This window comes from Siniperca chuatsi, linkage group LG4 (assembly GCF_020085105.1).
Source record: "Siniperca chuatsi isolate FFG_IHB_CAS linkage group LG4, ASM2008510v1, whole genome shotgun sequence".
NCBI classification, from domain to species: domain Eukaryota; kingdom Metazoa; phylum Chordata; class Actinopteri; order Centrarchiformes; family Sinipercidae; genus Siniperca; species Siniperca chuatsi.
Window position 1 is genome coordinate 26,756,644 of NC_058045.1, and position 19,609 is coordinate 26,776,252.

The following is a 19,609-nucleotide window of genomic DNA, read 5'->3' on the forward strand; positions in this document are numbered from 1 at the left end:
ATGAGTGCGGCGCCCTACGTCATACGTAAGGGGCGTTCCAGAGGCGCGTCTTCTCCTCAGTAGTAAGCAGAGTTGACTACACCGCTGGAGCTCCATTGAAAGTGGCTCCCCTGTTCAGAGAGCGCGCAAGCAGACAAGGGGGCGGACCGGCGAGAGGAAACTTGACAGAAAACAATAGCAGTCATTCCGCTGACCTCCATATAGCTGTTATCATTTATCAGCGTTAATATTTCTGAAGACAGGCAATTGTGCTCGCTGACAGACGCGCGAGCGGTTGCGACGGAGGCGGGCCCAGCGAAGGAATAACGTTAGCAGGAAAACGGATAGAAAGGTGAGGTGAAGGCACGTTTGGGAAGAGGGAGAAGGAGGGCAGTGACAAGTAAGCGGACTCAGCCACAGGTAGCCCTCCGTTAGCTGTCGTGGCAGAAGATATCAAAGTGCAGGCGGGTCTCCGGTCGCTGATCGGAGCGCCGCGTCGCAGCAATAAACTGTGTGGAGAGAGAGAGAAGAAGCAGAAAACAGAAGAACCAGACCGCTTCTTTGACGCTCTGCCAGTCCGTCCAAGCGGGCTCCCAGTCAGAGGGAAGAGCAACCATGTCCCGGAGGAAGCAGAGCAAACCCCGGCAGATAAAGCGTAAGGATGAAACAAGTTCATTACTTAATGTTGTTTATTTGCCGGAGTGCTGTGAGTAGTAGCAGAGTGTGTGGTGAGCCACGCGCACTCTGGGAAGAAGCCGCATGTTTTGTGCGGCGCTTCTGCTGAGCTGCGCGTTCACCAGCTATAAAGTTAATAAGCAGTATGAAACCCAACTGTAACGCCTGTCAGTAGTTTTATGACACCGCACAGCTTACAGCTTCAGCATTTTCTCAGAATAACCGAGTGATGTAGCTTACACTTAGTCTTAGACCGTTTTTCAAAATTATTAAAGCGCCACTTTGCGAGCCTCGCTATCTAGAGTGTGCAAGAATATAAAAAAGTTTTTCATTTATTACCCTGTAAAGAATGCTTTGTCCATTGGCAGCTAAAACTGTAGCCGTGGCTTCCTGTTTAATACTGTTGTGGAAACGTCAGTGTTCTCTGAAAAAGCCGATGTGAACAGAGATAAGGCAGCGATCCGATGTGAGCCCAGATAAAGATTAAAATTGGATCTTTTTTATTTGTTTTCTGTCTGAGGCAGCGTCGAGGCCGCCGTTGCATTTTCCCCCTGGCTTTTCACTTCTCTTTTCCAGAGATGGGGCGTCAGATAGGCCGCCTGGCTGATCTCTCCGGCTGATAGCAGCTTACAATTGGATCTTTTTTTTTCATCTATCCTTTTAACTCAATAATGCATCTTAGGGCTGTTTGAAAGGCCTTTTCTTGATCTGGCGCTTGGCTGGTCTCCTTGCTTGACGACTTCTTCCTGTTTATAAAACGTCTGAAGGTTTATCGCTCGTGACTGATGTTCAAAGTTGATATAAAAGCATATTAATGATGTTGTCATTAACCCCGCCTTGTGCTTTGTGAGGCCAAAGGATAGGCCTGTTGCACTCTGAGCTGATGAAGTGTCTCAGTCTAAATTTAATGTCTTTATACTGGAGATTAAAGATTAAGGGAAAAGTGTGCATGTATCTATTTGGAAGCCACAGCTGGAATGGAAACCATGACTTCAGCAGGGCAGTTTGTTTGGTAAGTTATCACATTGAGCAAATAATAATATCTTGGTATCAGTGATTGTGTCACTGTGTTCCCTGAAACCTGGTGCCGAAAAGCAATATTTGTAAGTTTAGGCTGTATGGTATCACATCCTTTTTATATAATATTAATGAGTTGGCATTTCTGACCAAAATACCCTGATTAAGTACCCTGGCTCTGGTGACAGCACGTGTATTCTTTGCATCTAATGGCAGTGATCACCTTTTGTTTTTTGTTTTTTTCGTGGTCTAATGCAAACCTCACTTGTGAGCATTGTTTGTGTTTTTAAGAGCAAGAGGTCAAAGGGAGCAAGGAGCATTACATCATGTCACCAAGTTGCTCAGAAGTTGCTGTGCAACCTGCAAACTATGGCTGAACAATGTATTTTTATAATTACATTTTTTTTAATATGAAAATCACAATTTCAAAAATTGATCTTAATCCTAACTATTTATTTAACATTATTAGCGATGTCTCAATAAGTTATAGGAGGTGAAAGGTTTTAGTCAGTTGATTTTGCTGTCCTTGGCAAATTTACTCCGCTGTAGCTAATTAAAGTTAATTCCATGAGTTGGTCAAACTACAGAATGAAACTCTTGTTTTCTGGTTTATAGCCTCTCTGCATGCTGGTTTTTGTACTATTATTGCTCTGCCAAAGATAGTTTCATCGAAGAAGATACACCACTCTGTGATGAAAATGGAGGGTTGGCTGTGTCTTTCTGCTGCTCAAAAACTCCAACAGAGTGATGGGTCTTGCTCTACATAAATGATCTAGGTGATTGCCTCACTTCAATGTCAGGCAGATAGCTAGCAAGTAGCTCAGTAGTTGTTGAGTGTAAATGACAGCTTTCACGCTCATGATATCGTTGTTTAAGCTTGTCATCCTAAAAGCTCTGAATCAGCACCTCCAGGATCCAGAGCTGTGAAGCGGTCTGCCCTGTCAGTCTATGAAGCTAACATTAACGTTAGGTTAAGCAGCTAAAGTCAACAGCATCATTATGGGTTGTCAGGCCAGTATCAAACATTGTCAGACGTGACTTTTAAATTTTAATAGTAATTATGTATATAAATACACTTTATTATTGCCATAAGTGGCATACCATTTAGTTGTTACTAATATATATAATGCCACTTTTGATCGTCATTATCATCGGACAGTATTGAGTAGCTAATGTTAAGTATACCACCAATATAATATATTAATGACTGCAGGCTAAATTGGTACATTTTTCTATAGAAAAACTAACCAAGTTTACTCAGAAGTTGACTTTTCTCTGACTGACTGTTTAAAGAAAAAGAACCCTTTTAGGATCTCAGCAACAAGGATCATTTTATTTGTGATTATGCTTGGTACAAACGTATCTTGTTTTAAAACTATCTAGACCACGACTACACACCTGGAGTTTAAATTGTAGAAAATATTTTGAGTTTAAATCACAATCAGATATTTTCCTCAAATCGTTCAGCCCTCTGCAAACTGTTTAGTCAGTAGCATTAGCTAGCTAACCTGGACTAACAAATGTAATGCTATTGTTTGCTCTTTGCACATGACAATGAGGTGTTTATTCTTAACTAGAGGATGTAATTAAAGGTCCAGTGTGTAACATTTAGGAGGAGCTATTGGCAGAAACGGAATATAATATTTAAGTATGTTTTCATTAGTGTATAATCACCTGAAAATAAGAATTGTGTTTTCATTACCTTAGAATAAGCCGTTTTTATCTACAGAGTGGGAGCGGGTTCCCTTTCACAGAGGTCGCCATGTTGCACCGCCATGTTTCTACAGTAGCCCAGAACGGACAAACCAAACACGTTTTTTGTGTTTTTCGTGGCCACCGTAGTTTCTCCTACACACTTGGAAGGGGAGGGTGAGGCGAGCGGTATTCAAATGGTTGCAATCTGCAATTTCAACACCACTAAATCCTACACACTGGACCTTTAAAGTTATTGCTAGCTGCTCGCTTTCTTCCATAGTTTGCGCCAATAGCACGGGACTCATTGATGCCATCAATTGTGTTCAAGCATATCTGCTGGGTTACCATTAAGGATTTCTATTGATGAGGTTCTCTGGTGTGAAAGCTTTTTTGGGACAGAATGCATGAGTGGTTACTTGCAAAGAACATAATACCGGTTTTTGAATATCATATTGTTAAGTTTAGTGTTATAATGCATAACAAAGATGTTGAATTTTTGTGTAATAATATTTTGATTATAGGTACATTTATATCCATTAATGTAGATTTTTTTTAAAGTTACTCCAACTTTTGTTGCATTTAAAAATTATTTGAAAATTTTCTTTAAATCCATAAAAAAACTGGAAAAGAGGAATGCATTAAGATTATCTGAATTACTTATGTTATACATAGATTAAACCCCCTTAAATGAAAGTTAAGTTAATGTTTAATTGAATTTTAAGTTTTATTTAATTTTATTTTGTCCTTGTTAATTTTCTGCTTGGAATTATTGTTAAGTGTGTTTAACAATGATAATGCTTGTTTTGTTACTTGAAGATGTCTAATAAAGGTAAAAAAAAAGCTTTATAATACAGGAACAGCGTTCTAATCAAAAAATAATAAAAAATATGATACCAAAAACTCTGGTGTGCCACTGCAAGTAGTCTATATAGTCTGTCACTTCCTGTTTTTTCATACGTTTCCATAGTGCCTATCAGCTGTGAACTCCCAGTAGGCACTTACAGTAAAGCCAGCAGCGAGGCCTGGAGATGTATTCCAGACCCTGAGGCTGATAAACCTAGGCTAGACTTGGCGTGTATGAGAGAGAGAGAGTGTGTGTATGTGTGTGTCTCAGTGGTGTCATGGCCGTCTTTATCAGTGCTTCTGGTCCACTATGCTTCCCTGTGCACCAGGCCCCGGCTGCGGTCGAGGCCAGCCAGGCTCTCAGCCCCATGACTCTCTTGTGATTTGGCAGACATTTTGATAGGAAAGAGCGAGGAGTGATAAGGACTTTGTTCGGCTGGGGTGTGTGGGGGTTCAGCGGAGGTGGGGGCTGCTGGTGCTATCTCTACCACTACTACTATTACTACTAATGCAGTGTGTCCACCATGTTGTTTTGAGCATGCTGCTCGCTGTTACTGATACGACAAATTCCAGCCAGGTCACAGTGTTGTTTCATTATCACAGTAAAACACTTCTAACTTCCTTTCTTAAAATGATTCACACCACACATTGATGTGGTTTGATAGTGTACAATTAGTTGTTTAGTTATTGTAATTAGTTTTTTTTTTCTTGATCCGCTTTTCTTGGCTGTGTGTTTGGAGCTGTAATTAAGTCTATTTTTGGTTTTCATTTTTGTTTGCATACTTAGCTTATGCAAACAGAAATTTTGGGCGTGAGCCCATAACGTTGGAAACGGACTAGGCTTGCGTCATCGTGTGCACAGATGCATCGACCCATCGAGCGCTGTACCCATTGGCGATTGACAATTCTGTTGGGGGGGGTCGCGTGCTATTTTAAGATTATTATCATTGATCTGTTTTGCGTTTACACCGCAGACAGTACTACCTACTAAAATGTAGGCGGGGTTGTTACCGGGGCTTCGGGGCTAACCCCTTTCACTTTTCCAGCAGTTGGAAGACTTTTCTTGATCTTGAGAAGCTGCAGCGTTTATTAATTGACACACTGTAACCAACACTGTACATTTACAACCAGATTGACAATTTACTGCTAACCTTTTCCTCTGCTCTGCTCCATTCATCCACTTTTCTGCCGCTCGCTCTCTCAATCGCTCCTCGCTCTCTCTCACTTGTACTCAACCACGCATTCCCTATGCACATATGTGGTTGTTTATTAGCCTACAACAAGGAGACAAGCTTTTACTGCACTTCTGAGCTCTGTCTTAGCATGATCTGTTCTGCCCAACCCCAGTAAAATGTGCAATCAGACTATAAATGCATGGGAGGCTACAGACAGAAGGAATTAAAATAAAACAGTGCAGTGCATAAGTGCAAACCGCGTTGTGTACCCTGGTGCGTGATAATCTGTTGTGACCCCATTGACCTACCAGTAAACTAGGCAATTGCTATTCTCTTCATTTATGCAAAATGGAGGATGCTAGTGAGCTGTGCTGAATGGATGACCAAGACAACAAACACCCGAGAAGTAATGTGAGGAAGTATTTTTGATTTGACCCCATAGATCATCAAAATCATGGGGAAAGGTAACACAACTGTGTTGTGAGTAAAGCTTCAATTATGCTTCCGCAGAGATACACGTAAACATCTTTGCAAACCTACACAGGGAAGGGTGTAATGGGCAACTGCATTGTGCAAACCTGCTCGTCAAGCAAGCTGACGGGTTGAAGAAAAACAATGCAATTGTAATCTTGTTGACTTATTCTTTTATCAGAAAGTTCCTGATTTCAAAAACAGTTTGCCAATTTTAGACTATTTTAGGAAGTACAGTTTTGATATCAGTCCAATCTCAGGTATCTTATCTGCACTTTCACCAAAAAAATGTATCCATTATACCCAGGTGATGTAGTTTGTTAGTATGCAGCTCTAGAGGAGTGATGCTCTTCCCGCTGATTCTCTGACCTGAAATAACTTTTATAAATACCACCAGAAAAGCAACAACTGACAATAACCCCCCCCACAACAGAGCAATACATTAAGACAACATAGCATGGATATCTTTTTCAATTTTTTCCCCCAACAACAATGGATTAAGTTCAGGGCTTTCTGGAGGCCCATAGTTGAGGAGGAGAAGTGGGTGTTTGTGCAGAAGATAGATATTTGTCTGTGTCTCTTTGTGCGTCATCCTCGCCAACGGTTGGTGATCTTTCAGCCTGATAAGGCTTCTCTCCTTGATGGAGAGATAGGAGGCAGGCAGGCAGCCCACTGAGGCTGGATCCCTGGGCTTATATTTTGGTGGTTGAGATGGGAGACATGATAAAACTTGGCGGCGATTGCTGCTGCTGATATCGCAGAAAGCAAAAGAGAGAGAGGGAGAGAGAGAGATGGGAGTTTGGGCAGATGGAAGGAGAGATGGAGGATGGAGGGCTCATTGTAATTACATCTGGCTGTTGCATGCCATTTTCCCAGTGTTGTTGCGTTGCTGTCAGTGGTTTTGTTTGCGATTGGCTAGGGGTGGATCTCTAGATAATTAAAAGAAGAGAAAAGCAGAGTGAGAGTGGGGGGAAAAAAGTGTGATGATAAGAAGGACGAGAAGAGGGGGAGTGGAGGTAGAGATTGGGTAGAAAGAGATAGAGAAAGAGTCAAAAAGTGTGTGGAATACATAGATGAATGTGTTGTAGTGTGTTTTTAATGGCAGCCCAGCCGTTCCCCGACCCATCTGTGAAAGATGTTTGGGGCTGATAAGGAGGCCTGCTGATGGTAGATAGATAACACCCTGCAGATCCACACTGCTGATTAGGCCTTCTGTAGGGGTTTGTGTGTGTGTGTGTTTGTGTGTGTGTGTGTGTGTGTGTGTGAGAAAGCTTGGTTCCTATGACATCAGTGCTAGAGCTCAGAGGTCGGCATGAATAATATGCTGCCTCCCACGGCTCAAAGCAAACCAGAACGCCTGCAGAGGCCAGACAAGGAAATCACCACACTGACCTCCTCCTCTTCCTTTTCTTCTACTTCTTCTCTTCCTTCTCTTTCATAAAACAGCAGTTAAACTTCTTTAAAGTTTATAGAAGAGGTGTTTTTAGATTTTTAAAATGACTTGAGATAGGTTCCAGTTGAGTGTGTCGCAGCTGTGTGAAAGGAATGTGTTACTGTGTTTCTTTCTTTATCTGTAGTCTGACAAGGCTCAGACATGGGTCACATGATTGTTACATGGGCGCACAATTGAGAGATTAATTCATTCTGTGTGAGCCAAAGTAAAATAAAACACATAAGCATGTCTAAATTCCAAGCACACACACAAACACACACCCAGAAGACTCATGCAGCGCCTTGGTGGCTTTCCCTTGTGTTTTATTTTTTTTCTTCTCTTTTTTTGTTCTGCTTTTAGCTTGATGTGAACTTTCGATAAGCCGCGGGGCCTGATCTCCGGTGCAGATAGAGATCGCCAAGTGTGATAAGAGTTGTTATCAGGCTGGAGCAGGCAGGAGCCGAGGCTCCACTGCAATAACAACAGGCCCAGGCAGGAGCAGCCGGGGTCCAGACCCTGGCAATCAGTTCCAGCCCTAATGGGATTAATGTTGTTGTATAATTAGATGATAGGTGTGAATGCATTTCTTTTCTCCCTCAATCTTTTCTCGCTCATTCAAACCCCCCTGCTCCTCCTTCTTTCCTCTCCTTGTCTCTCTCTCTCTCTCCTCCCTAACAAGCATTGTCATTGATTAATTTAATTAAAATTAATACCATGTATTACTCATTGCAGATTCTGTGTAAGATAACGCAGACATGTTGGGAAATTTTGGTGTTCGTCGATGATTATCTCAGGGAGATTTTTTATGTCTTTTTCAATATTCTTTTCTGTTAAAGGCGTAAAACTTGAAGAGCATACAGTAAGCAAGAGCGGAAGGAAAAAGAGGAAAGTAACAGCATCAGCAGGATGACTCGCACTGGGTTGATTCTACCAACAGATAATAAACTAGCTAGATGGTGACTGATTAGGTATTAGACGCCAATGTTTGTCATGCTCACGATGAGATAGCTTGGTGTGAGAGCTGCACACTTTAAAAACATAGAATGATCAAGTTTTCAGTGGGCAGTCAAAGCAGTCCTGATTGGATCTCTGTAAGAAAGCCGTCAGTTTTTGAAGCTGGAAAAGCTGAAAATCCACTTAATGGTCCATATGGTTCAATAATGTCTTTGTCATGTGACCTACATATTATTGAACTTGACTTTTTCTCTTATTCTCAACTATTTGGAATTCTTTCAAAATTAGCTCATAAAAGCAGCAATTTTCAATTTCAACTCATTTTTGATCAAGATACCTTGTGGATTTGCCTGTCTTCTTTCTGCTCTTGTTAACAGTGTTAGGTTCTTTGCTTGAATGTGTGTGTTTGCATTGTGGCTATCCGAGCAGCAGTGACGGAGAGTGAGTGTGTGTTTGTGTGTGTGTATGGTTGGATACACCAAAGGGGGAAGTGGGCAGGGTTACAGAGGAAACACCGTTTGTGTTCGGTGTGTGGATGAGTTATTGCCCTTTCCTGCTCTTTACCCAGTGGACGGCCTCGTGGTGAATTATGGTTCCCCAACTCAGCACAGTTGTAAACGGTTTCACCCTTGACCTCGGCTCTGACGACTCCGTAGATGAGGGAGGAGAGAAAACATTACCCCAACCAACAGTAGCGTAATCTCCGCCGAAACTGTTTGCTCTAGCAGTAATTACCACTCTGCCAGCTCTTCCCAGGGAGCTTTGTGAGGGCTTAACTCATGGCTGACATGCTTTCTATTAGAGACGATGGATGTTTAACCAGAGTAACCGAAGAATCCAAGACTTCTCCTCGAGCTGCTGTCCGATCGATGCATGAAAACACAGGTTTGAGGACAAATGATGGTGCAGTGAGCGTCATCATGCAAGGTTTTCATCAACATATGTCAGTGATGTTTAAATGGTTTCAGGGATACATGAGAATGCCAAGAGTGAGGGGAAGAGTAGCAGAATCACAGAATATAAACCTCACTTTATCAAAGTAGACTAAATGGAGGTCAGTTATTTGGGGTGTATAGACTAAAGCAGCTGTGTGTGTAGTTGGTGGTTGTAGGAGTTGTAAGAGAATTTGTGTGTGGGGTAGCTGTGGGCCATGTGGCTCTGATCTCTGGTCAGAATGACTCTGGACACTCGAAAGAGTGTTCATGTAGATATATCTGTGTGTATGTGTGGGTGTGGGTGTGTATGAGAGAGAGACAGCCAGTGTTATGTCAAGGCCCCCCCCCCCCCGGGTGGCAGTGATAAGACAGACCATTTGCTCCTACTGTGCTGAGCACTCTGTTCTGTGGTTTTAAGGCAACCTGGGCAAACAACACTGACCGACCTGCTTTTACAGCTGCGCACGCACGCACACGCACACACACACACGCACATACACACACATATATACACTTCGCGACTGCTCTTGTCCAGATTGACCGACAATAAATGCAACTGTAGCTTGAAGCTGCCAAGCTTGGATTCCCAGATCACCAATATTAAACTGGACATACAGGTCAAAGGTCATAGGACCCTGACAAAATGGAACAATACTCCACCATCCCTAGACAGATCATGAAGTGCTTAATACACACACATTAATTTGCACTGACCTTTGACCCTGCGTGTACCTGCTCCCTGTGCAGTCAGCCATTAAGTGGGAAAAAAAAGCCTATGATGTCATGACCTCTTTTAAATCACTTCTTAAAACTCATTTTTATAGACTTGCTTTTATGTGATGTCATCTTTTTATTGCTTTTATTCTTTTTATTTGTATTTATTTTATTGACATGGTTTTTTGTTATTTTTATCTCTTTTACCATTCTTATCGTTCATCATCATTTGTCTTCTCTCTACTATGTTTTTGCATCTTTGCATCATCCCTTTTTAAAAATTTTACCTGAACTTAGACTTGCCTTTGTTTGGCCTTATTGTTTTGGCTTTCTGTTATATTGCTGTTGCTATATATAGTTGTTATTATGTCATATCGTCACGGCTGGGTGAAAACCTGGTATCTGTTAAGTTTTAGTATATTTTTAGCTTTTTTGTAGAGTATTATTTTAGTGTAGGAATTTTATTGTATTCTTTTGGGTTTAATGTGCAATGAGGGAGGTTTTAACCCACAGATTTGCATTGAAAACCCTTCATCAGAAATACAGGCATTAATACAAGAGTTGCTCTCATGGCAATATGCATGAAGGAATGTGATATACTCAGCTGTGTTCACATGCATAGATATCTGCATAAATGTAATATATTGTGTAACATATTGAAGATACATTAAACAAAGCAAAACATAGTGCTAGACTCATCATACTCTTTATTTTATATGTATTAGTGAAATAATATTTCTTAATTATATAATATGATATATATATATATGATAATATTTGGAAAGAAACAAACTGGACTGGACAACTCTTATTTTGACAAGTAGGATGTGAAGTGTCTTTTTTTTCTGGCTTGTTGACCTGTATGTTTTCAGCTACATGTAGGTTGAAAACTGATTTAACTATATTATTTGTATATGCATTTTACATGAATTTGCAGTATTAACTGTAGCCTTTGCTGTGATCTGAATTTCATCTGAACACCTTTGTGTTGCTGGGATTATTTGGTCAGCTCTCTAAGTAGCAAGAAGTGTCCAACTTAAGAAAAAGAACTTGGAAGAGATCATATGATGGAAACATGTTTAGTTAATGTGTGTGTGCTGGTGTTCTCCGTGGGCCCAACGCGTCCCCCAAAGCAAGAATGTTGTTAGTTCTAAATGACAAGGAAAGGATCAATGCAATGAAGACACAGAAAGAGTTCATAAACTGTTTTATTAGCAGCTTTCATTTAATCACCTTATTGGCCATGTATGTTGACTCATACCAGAAATTTGACTCTCGTTCTCAGTAGCTCTAAGTATACTTACACACAGTGCAGAGAACTAATGTACATTCATTACATGTACATACATATAGCTAATAGTTTGATGTCCCGCTCTTACCTGTCTATATACAGGTCAGATTATTAATACAGGTACATATACTGTACCGTATAACCAGGGCTGTGGCACAGCTAGTGCAAGAGTATATGACACAGATGCTGGAATGTATATTGTAAGTTATGAGTTAAGTTGATAAGGTACTCAATATACACAAGCGTTTTAATGTTCATATATTGAGAGTGTATATGTACAGTATCTACAGACTGCACAGACTTAAATATGGCAATGAAATGAATTATATGGCTGATGGCTGAATTTAGCTGCTGACCCTTACAAAGCACATAATATACGGAGCAACAGGCAGATGGTATTTCTTGACAGCTGATATTAATTAATAATATGTAATGCTGCAGATTAAGAAGATGAAGAGAAGGGGACAATGAGGGAATGAGGAAGCAGAGGAGGGTTAGAAGGAGGGAATGGGAAGGATAGGAGGCGAGAAGATAAGGGCGACTTGGCATCCGAGACAATACGAGTAAAAAGAGGAGATGCCGGAGGAGCCTCCTGGGAGCCACCTTAACAGCGAGAGGAGCCGCTGGTCTAGACCTCCTCTGTCTGTCTACACACACGTGCGCACACACACACACACACACACACACACACACACACACTAAATTCAGGTGCTAAATTTCAGGCTTTTTAAAACTCACTTTCTGGTCTATTAATTAGCCTATTTACTCCTCTGTGTTTTGAAAATGCAACTTTTTTATCAGCTGTCAGTTATGGACCACCGGAAGCTGAGCCAGTTGTTGTTGCAGTTCCCTCTGGATGCCAACAGAGGATGATAAAAGTCACAAATAACTTGTTTTCCATTTAAATTGAGTGTTTATGTATTTGATTACATTTAAGAATGTAAGCCTGACCAGGGCCATGTTGGTGAGTGATGAGTAATGTAGCACTCTTCTCTCTCTCTAACTCTCTCTCTCTCCCTGTCTCTCAGTATCCTTCTCTCTCACGTCTTAGCATGTGTACATTATGAGTCATGTGAGCCAGTAGCGTTACAGTGATCCAAGCCTTTGGATTGCTTTGTGCTTGTGTAAACCATGGTGTTCTGGCTCCCTGACTGATAACTGAGCTGCCAATTAACCGGCTGCGTGTGCATGTGTGTGTGTATAGTGGGTGTTGGGGGTGTCTGGTCTTACAGTATGCTCACGGTATGTGTCACAGGTGAAAAGACATTATATACTAGACATTTAATATAAATCAAACTGCTGTAAAAAAAAAAACTTATTTTAAAGAGGAATTCACTCTAGGATTCTGCTAGGATTCACTGTAAATATACATACATGTTTTTATTGGAGTGATTATATGAGAGCTCTTAGGGCTAAAGATTATCATTGCTATCTTAATTATACATCATAGTGTTCCAGCACTGTGCTGTGTAGACTATATATTGTCTTTATTTTGAATGTCACATTTTAATAGTCACTTAGCTTGCGAAGGCTTAAGAACCATTGGAAAAAGTGAGGGCTTGTGCTTGTCAAACACTATACATATATACAGAAATTGTTTTATGGTTGTCTAGTGTGAACATGCATACTGCAGTATTTCAGATTTTGATATATTTTGGGTTCAGAGTACTTTGGGGTTTCTGGTGTAAATTTGAGTCAAAATCTTGACACAAGTGCACATAGTTACCTGCCAACGCTAATATAATTAATACAATGCCATTATGTGAAATATAGGGTGATATTTGAAATCCCAGTAAAGGGGCACTCATTCTCACATTTTACCCAGAAAGGTCAGTTTACTAGTCATGGCGAGTACTACAACAGCCTGTGAAAACAGTTGTGTAATGTCCTCTGTGACTCTGGAGGAGCTAAAATAACCTTAGTGTGGGCATGAAGACCATAAAGGGAGGATCTAACAAAAAAAAAACTATTGGTTGCATTACGGGAAATGTAGGATACAGAGCTTTTGATGCTCGGCCCATACTAGGATCTAAAAATTGGTGTGCCTCTGCTGCTTGAATTATCACCATTCTTTTACGAGTCTTCCAACTTTAACTGTACTAAGTGGCTGGAGTACCCCTTTACCATATTTAATATAACATATATTACATTTCAGAGGCCTATCCAACCTAACAAGAATACAATCCTGCTGGAAACAGATTAATTCGAAGGCTTAAATGTTGTGGCATGATATGGCAAAAATGTAAAAATAACCTATATTATAGTTGCTGCAACAAGATTTTTGGCATCCGCAGGGACCAGTCCATATCAAACTCTTTTCAAAATAAATCAACACACTGTTTAATTTTTGTCCTGTCTTTATATGTTTTGGTTAAGACTGTTGGGAAAAACGCATTTGTGAAATATCTTGACACATTGTTTCATCTTCTCTCTCGATAGAAACACAGATAAAGCTTGAGTGAGCTATAAACTAACTTTATGTAATCTTCCAGAGTAATGAAGCCCTGTTGTAACATAATTTATTACAGGCGTGTTGATCTAATATAATTTAACAGCCTGGAGACACAGGAAGTCAGAGCATAAACACTCCTATGTGTAAACGCAACAACAGAATGCAACACTGTCACTGCAATATCAGCTTAAATAACAAAGCCTAATGTTTTTTTGAAAGTTATTACGATTTTTGGACCTTACTATCCTTACCTCCACCTTCAGCTATTCCATCAATTCATCCTTTATTCTTTTTTCTTCTTTTTAAATAATCTCTCTTTTTCCTCCTCCACTATTTTTTAATACTCTTCTCCCTCTTTCTCTACCCTTCCACTTCCACTTCCCTATCACCCTTTCTTTCATTCTATCTATCTGCCCCGTCCTCCCCCCACCTCCTCTCTCTCTCTCTGGCTCCAGCCAGAGCCCTAGCCTTGGCGAACCAGGTCTTGGCGGTATGATAATGTGGAAAGTTGAACTGGCCCCATTACAGCGAGGCTGATGGTAGGGCCGATAAGGCTGTTGATAATGGGTGCAGATAGCGCTGACACAGCGGTCCAATAGCCCTCATCCCCACCCCCCCTCACCCCCCTCACCCCCTCAACCCCCCCACCCCCCATTATCATTCCTGCCCACCGATGGGCTCCCAGAACGCTATCTCCTCTCCATTTCCACTCCTGCGACAGATAAGAATGGAAATACTGACTTCATAGCTGACTGATTAAAGTGTCTGCCTTTCTTGATAATACACAGATAAATTATGTTTTTTTTCTTCCTCGTCTTCTTCTCTCCCTCTATCTAGAAATGGGTGGGGCGCAGCAGAAAGAAGAAAAACCCTCTCCTCTTTTTATTTCTCTTTTCTTCTGTGGAGCTTTTTTTTTGGAGTGCAGAGAGGAAAGGAGGGCGGATTGAGAGATTCTGTAGTGGTCATACGATTGGAAGAAGAGTATCGAGATGTGGAAGTGAATTATATTTGCAGATCCTGTGGGCGGTGTAGATCTGTGAAAACATCAATGGCACAAAGATCATTGCAGAATGGCCATTAGTACCAGCCTGAGTATAAAGAAAACTTGTATTACTGGCTTTTCGAGTCATTATAAAGGCAACAAGGGTGGCTTGGGGGGGGGGCATGGTGGCAGAGATGTAGAGATAGTGAGAGAGTAGGGGCAGACAGACTTATTTGCAGCCCAGTGAACTCCCACTGCAGCTACAGCCGTTTCCAGGTCGACTTTTTATCACTGATCGCTCCAGTTTGATATCAGGAAAGATTCCTGATAGATATGCTCCCTGCATCCAAATCCTCTAACCCATTTGCCCCCCCCCCACCAGCAACCTCTGTCTCTCTCCCCTCTCTTATCTTTGGCTCTCCAGCTCTGTCTGTCCAACTGAACTTCTGTCCTCCTTCCTCCTCTCACCTCTTCCTCCCTCCTTTCCATGAGGAGAAATTCTCCATCTGCACCATCACCCCTCTTCCTTGATCAGGATGATGACGATGAAGGTGTCTGCTGTCTGTCAATAGCTGGGTTTCCATTAAAGTTGTTGTATGTGAGTTTTGACATATTGCGTTGGAAGAAAATTTAAAGTAAATTGAAGGACACTTCGACATGCGGCTGGGGGAAGGCGGGATTGAACCGCCAACCTTCCAATTGGTGGACGACCCGCTCTACCACTAAGCCACAGTTGCCTGTAAATAATGTTTTATAAAATAAAACTAGTGTTAAATGTGATACAAGATAACCCAAGGATATTATAATGTAGGGTTAAAGTTTGACTAACCTTTTAAATGTGAAAAGTCCTATATGGGGGCAGTCAACCAGTATCAGTATACACTAGTTATACTGCGAGGTGTAATATTTAGTCTACCCTCATTTATATATATGGGGTGGACAAAAACTAAATATTATAAACTTTGTTAAAATAGGATTTCTTGCAGGGCTGTTAAGGAATAGTTTGACGTTTTGGGAAATGCTCTTATTCACTGCCTTGCAGAGAGTTAGATGAGAGGTTTGATACCACTCGTGTGTCTGTTCAATATGAAGCTACAGCTCGGAGCCGTTTAGTCTGGCTTAGCATAAAGACTGGAAACAGGGGGAAACATCTAGCCAGGCTCAGTCCAAAGGCAACAAAATCTGACTACCCACACTGCTAAAGCTCACTAAAAAACAGGTTATATCTTGCTTTTTTTAATTTGTACACAAACCAAAGTTTAAAAACAACACTTTTATGTGCCAGACTTTTTCTTGAGCGGGCACAGTAACTTCCTGGGATCTCCGCCGGTTGCCTGGCAACCTCACAGTGATGACAAGACTCCAGGAAGTCAATGTGTCCGGCTAGCTGTTGACGCTACCAAAAAGCACAGCAGCTCTGCAAATGTTAATAAAAGTAATTAAACTGATTCCATCTACATACCTCTTTACTAAAAACTATTTAAACTTAATCCAGTGAAACAACAGCTCACAGTGCTGCAGTATGCAGTGCTGGTACATGAGGGATGGAAGCTGAACAGGGAAAGAAACATGTCAACAAGGGTGAGCACCAACAAGACTGTACTAGTATTTCAATTAAAAGAAACATTGATTTTAAATGATCGAGTTTTACAATCTCAGTTCAATTCATCACGTGATAGTGAGCAGCTGTAACAAAAGAGCTGTAACAAAAGAGTTTCCCCTCTGGGATCAATAAAGTATTTCTGATTCTGATTCTGATCATGATATAGCAGTGTTTTTGTACATTTATTAGTATTTATTAGTAGTACATTTGAAGTCTGGTCAGCTTATATAGTCATATATAGTCATCCAGCAGCTGGGTCAGTGAGTCATCCCTCCAGTGAGCCAGTCAGATGTTGTGTTCTCCAGCAGGGAGCAGCGGGATGGAACAACATGTTTGTCCGGGCCACACTAGCTGACCTTGATAGATTAGACCCAGAGAGGCTTTTCTGTCTGACACAGAGCAATGATAAGTCTGTGTGTGAAATAGTATTTCCTCTTCTCAGAAATATGGCTGCAGTGTAGGCTGGGACAAGATTGTGTGTGTGTGTGTGTGTGTGTGTGTCAGTCTGTTTCTACCAACCAATCTTCTTGTCTGTGTCTGCTAATAAGCAACTCCCCTCCTATTTCACTAGATCACGTATCTAAACACATTTTCTTTTCCAGCCCGCAGTCTGATTTGTTTTATGTGACCAGTTCTGTCTCTTCAACATGCTCCTGCTGCTGCATTTTACACAAAATCAGTATTAAGGTTAATTTGATACAAAACCTGACTTTTCTTTTTAAGGGCACTGCTCCTTTTTTGCCCTGTGAGTCCACAAAGAACAGGGAGTGGAAGGCTTAGAAAGAAAGAAAGAAAGAAAGAAAGAAAGAAAGAAAGAAAATAGAAGAAAAAAAACGAAACTGTGATAAAAAGCCCAGATAAGAGAATGGCTGTGTTGTGTAGGAGTTGATATCAATGTTATCAATCTGTCTTTTTTTCACTCTGCGAGCCCTTCTGTTGTTTTTTAGCCCTTATCTTGCTGCACCAAAATGCCAGGAACAAAAAGGGGAGAAAGAAAGAAATTACCGTGCGTATTATTCATGGGGGTTGGCTGATGATAAAATGTTGATGCCGAAATTAAGACCAATACACAGAGGCACTTTTTTTTGCACTGCAAGTGTTTTTCGTAATGATATTTGTGTGTTTTTGTGTGTGTGTAAAGGCTTTTGCATTGTGTGCAAGCTGTCTGTTGATAATTCCTTGCCATTGCTTGCTATTAGCAGATTAGACCTCATTTAACTCTTTATGCCCTCCCTGACACCAATTCATTACATGCACACCCTCTGTCTCCACAAACACACACACATACATACACACACATTCTGGTGGGCTCAGATAAGCTCAGTCCTCAATCTGTCGCTAATAGAGAGGCACAAACCAGCGGTGGACAGGTTTGAATTTCCACAATGACGGGCCAAAACGTTGCTGTCGACAACGGTGGCAGGAATGGGGCGCCGTAATTGGCCGCTTTGTGGTACAGAGCCATCTAGTAGCGTCCCAACAGAAGACATGAAGACAGGCAGGTCAGCAGCTTGAACCCACTTGACCCCACTCCCTAATTGCTCCTGTGCTTAATACAATGGCTCTGAATTCCCAGCTGACTGACTATTTGTGTGTGTGTGTGTGTGTGTTTGTGTGTGTGTGTGTGTGTGTGTGTGTGTACTCATCCAGTACTCATCCTCTCATGGATAGAGTGTTGTATTGCTTCCAAAATGTTGATGTTGAAGCCACCTGACCTAAACGTATGACTGCACTAGAAAAGGTGTCCCATTTATATTAAGTGAGGTGCTGAGGAGTTAAAGGAATAGTTTGAAATTTTGGGAAATGCACTTTTCTTTCTTTTCGTATGTAACAACAATTATTTGTGGTTTTAGGGGTACTGGAACTATTCCTGGCAATAAGAATATTTCCCAAAATTAAATTCTAGTGTTAAATTCTAGCTTGTTGGTTTTGGATTGAGCCCTCAGTGATCTATTTCAACAGGAAATACTGTACATCACGTCGAGGAAAGGAGTGATAGCGTTTCACCTTTTTAAAGAGTCAGTCCACCCTAAAATTTTGCTAGGACCCTCCCTTCCAGTAAATAAAAAAAAAAATCTATTTAACGCAGGGTTGTGGGGAGACGGGGTCACTGGCTCACTGACCCTCCGCTGGAAATACAGGGAGTCCTGTGGTGCTTTGGTCCCTAGACGCACATTTATGTCCCTTTTTGAGTGTCTGTGTGGATATGTGTGTTGCAGCCAGGCAGTGTCAGTACATAGTCGAAGCCCTGCTGTTATAGTAGTTAAGTTGACATTACTGTTTGTCAGGTCTGAATATCTAGTGAAGCTGAACATAGCACAGAGTGGCCATGTGTCGTGTTTACTGCCACAGAAGAGAAATGAATCTCTTGTTCACGTTCGACGGCATCTCTCTGCAGGCGTCTGTGAAAGCTATGTTACCTAGCCAGGCTAAATTTAGAGGTCAGAGCCGCAGTTTTGACAAAGTAGCAATGCAAAAGCCACTCAAAACCAATAAATAACGAATGGAGAACGCCTTTTATTAAAACTATAGGTTATAACTGACAGATTAACTCTCCTGCTGGAACTCTGATGCTTCTCAGTGTGACTTTTGATAACGAGAGTGGATTATGATCTGGCAAAGTGATTGACCATGCCTTCACCAATCTGCTTTTTTTTTCTTTGATGACATGTCTTACAGTACAATTGTTCTCATACACACACGCATATCAAAATGAACGGCTTCTGCTCGTTTCATCCTTTAGGTGGTGCATTCAGCCTTCAGCTAAAACAAACAGTCTGACATTTCGGAAATATGCTTGTTCGCTGTCCTATCCTGCATTTACGTAATCTTAGCACTGGTTTGATGACTCTTTTTGCAGTTCTTCTCACCAAGTGGAGATAATTGTATTTCTCAGACATTCCCGATATTGCTGATTACTAATTACAACTTGAAGGCTAACATGAACAGTTTTTTCCACTTTGCTGCATGTATATACAGTTTGTATGAAATGCCGTGAACAATCAACTGTGTCCAGTACATAGATAGGTGCAGCTACCCTAAAGCTATCTATTTTGCAGTTATGAGGTTACTCAGTGAAAAACACTGGGTGTTGCCAGGTACCCTCAGGTGGGCATAGATGAAGAGCATAAGTCTTAAGTATGTGGTAAAAAAAGAGAGGTTTTAACGTGATGTTTCATAGATTTCCTATTGTTGTTTTTCAAGACTTTCCACTTTTAACATAGCTAGATTAGCTAACAGTTTCCACTGTTTGTACAAAGCTAAGCTAAACACATCCAAGACATTGATATAAATCTTTTCATTGGACTCTGTAAGATGGCAAATGTGTATTTCCCCTGTTCACAATTCAAACAGTTGCCTATTGCTTTCATGTGAGCCTCGAAAAGTCATT

The 19,609-nt window shown here is 41.1% G+C and overlaps 1 protein-coding gene across 4 annotated transcripts in view; it reads left to right on the top strand.

Annotated features, from left to right (window-relative positions):
- Positions 1-19,609, top strand: part of zfpm1 (zinc finger protein, FOG family member 1) — a 69,406-nt gene continuing 49,797 nt past the window's right edge. The window contains exon 1 of one of the 4 annotated variants that reach the window (XM_044192346.1): positions 1-634. In XM_044192346.1, coding sequence (XP_044048281.1) covers positions 595-634 — 40 coding nt within the window. In that variant the 5' untranslated portion in view covers positions 1-594. The remainder of the gene's footprint in view (positions 635-19,609) is intronic. The other 3 variants (XM_044192343.1, XM_044192344.1, XM_044192345.1) reach the window with 3 other exon arrangements.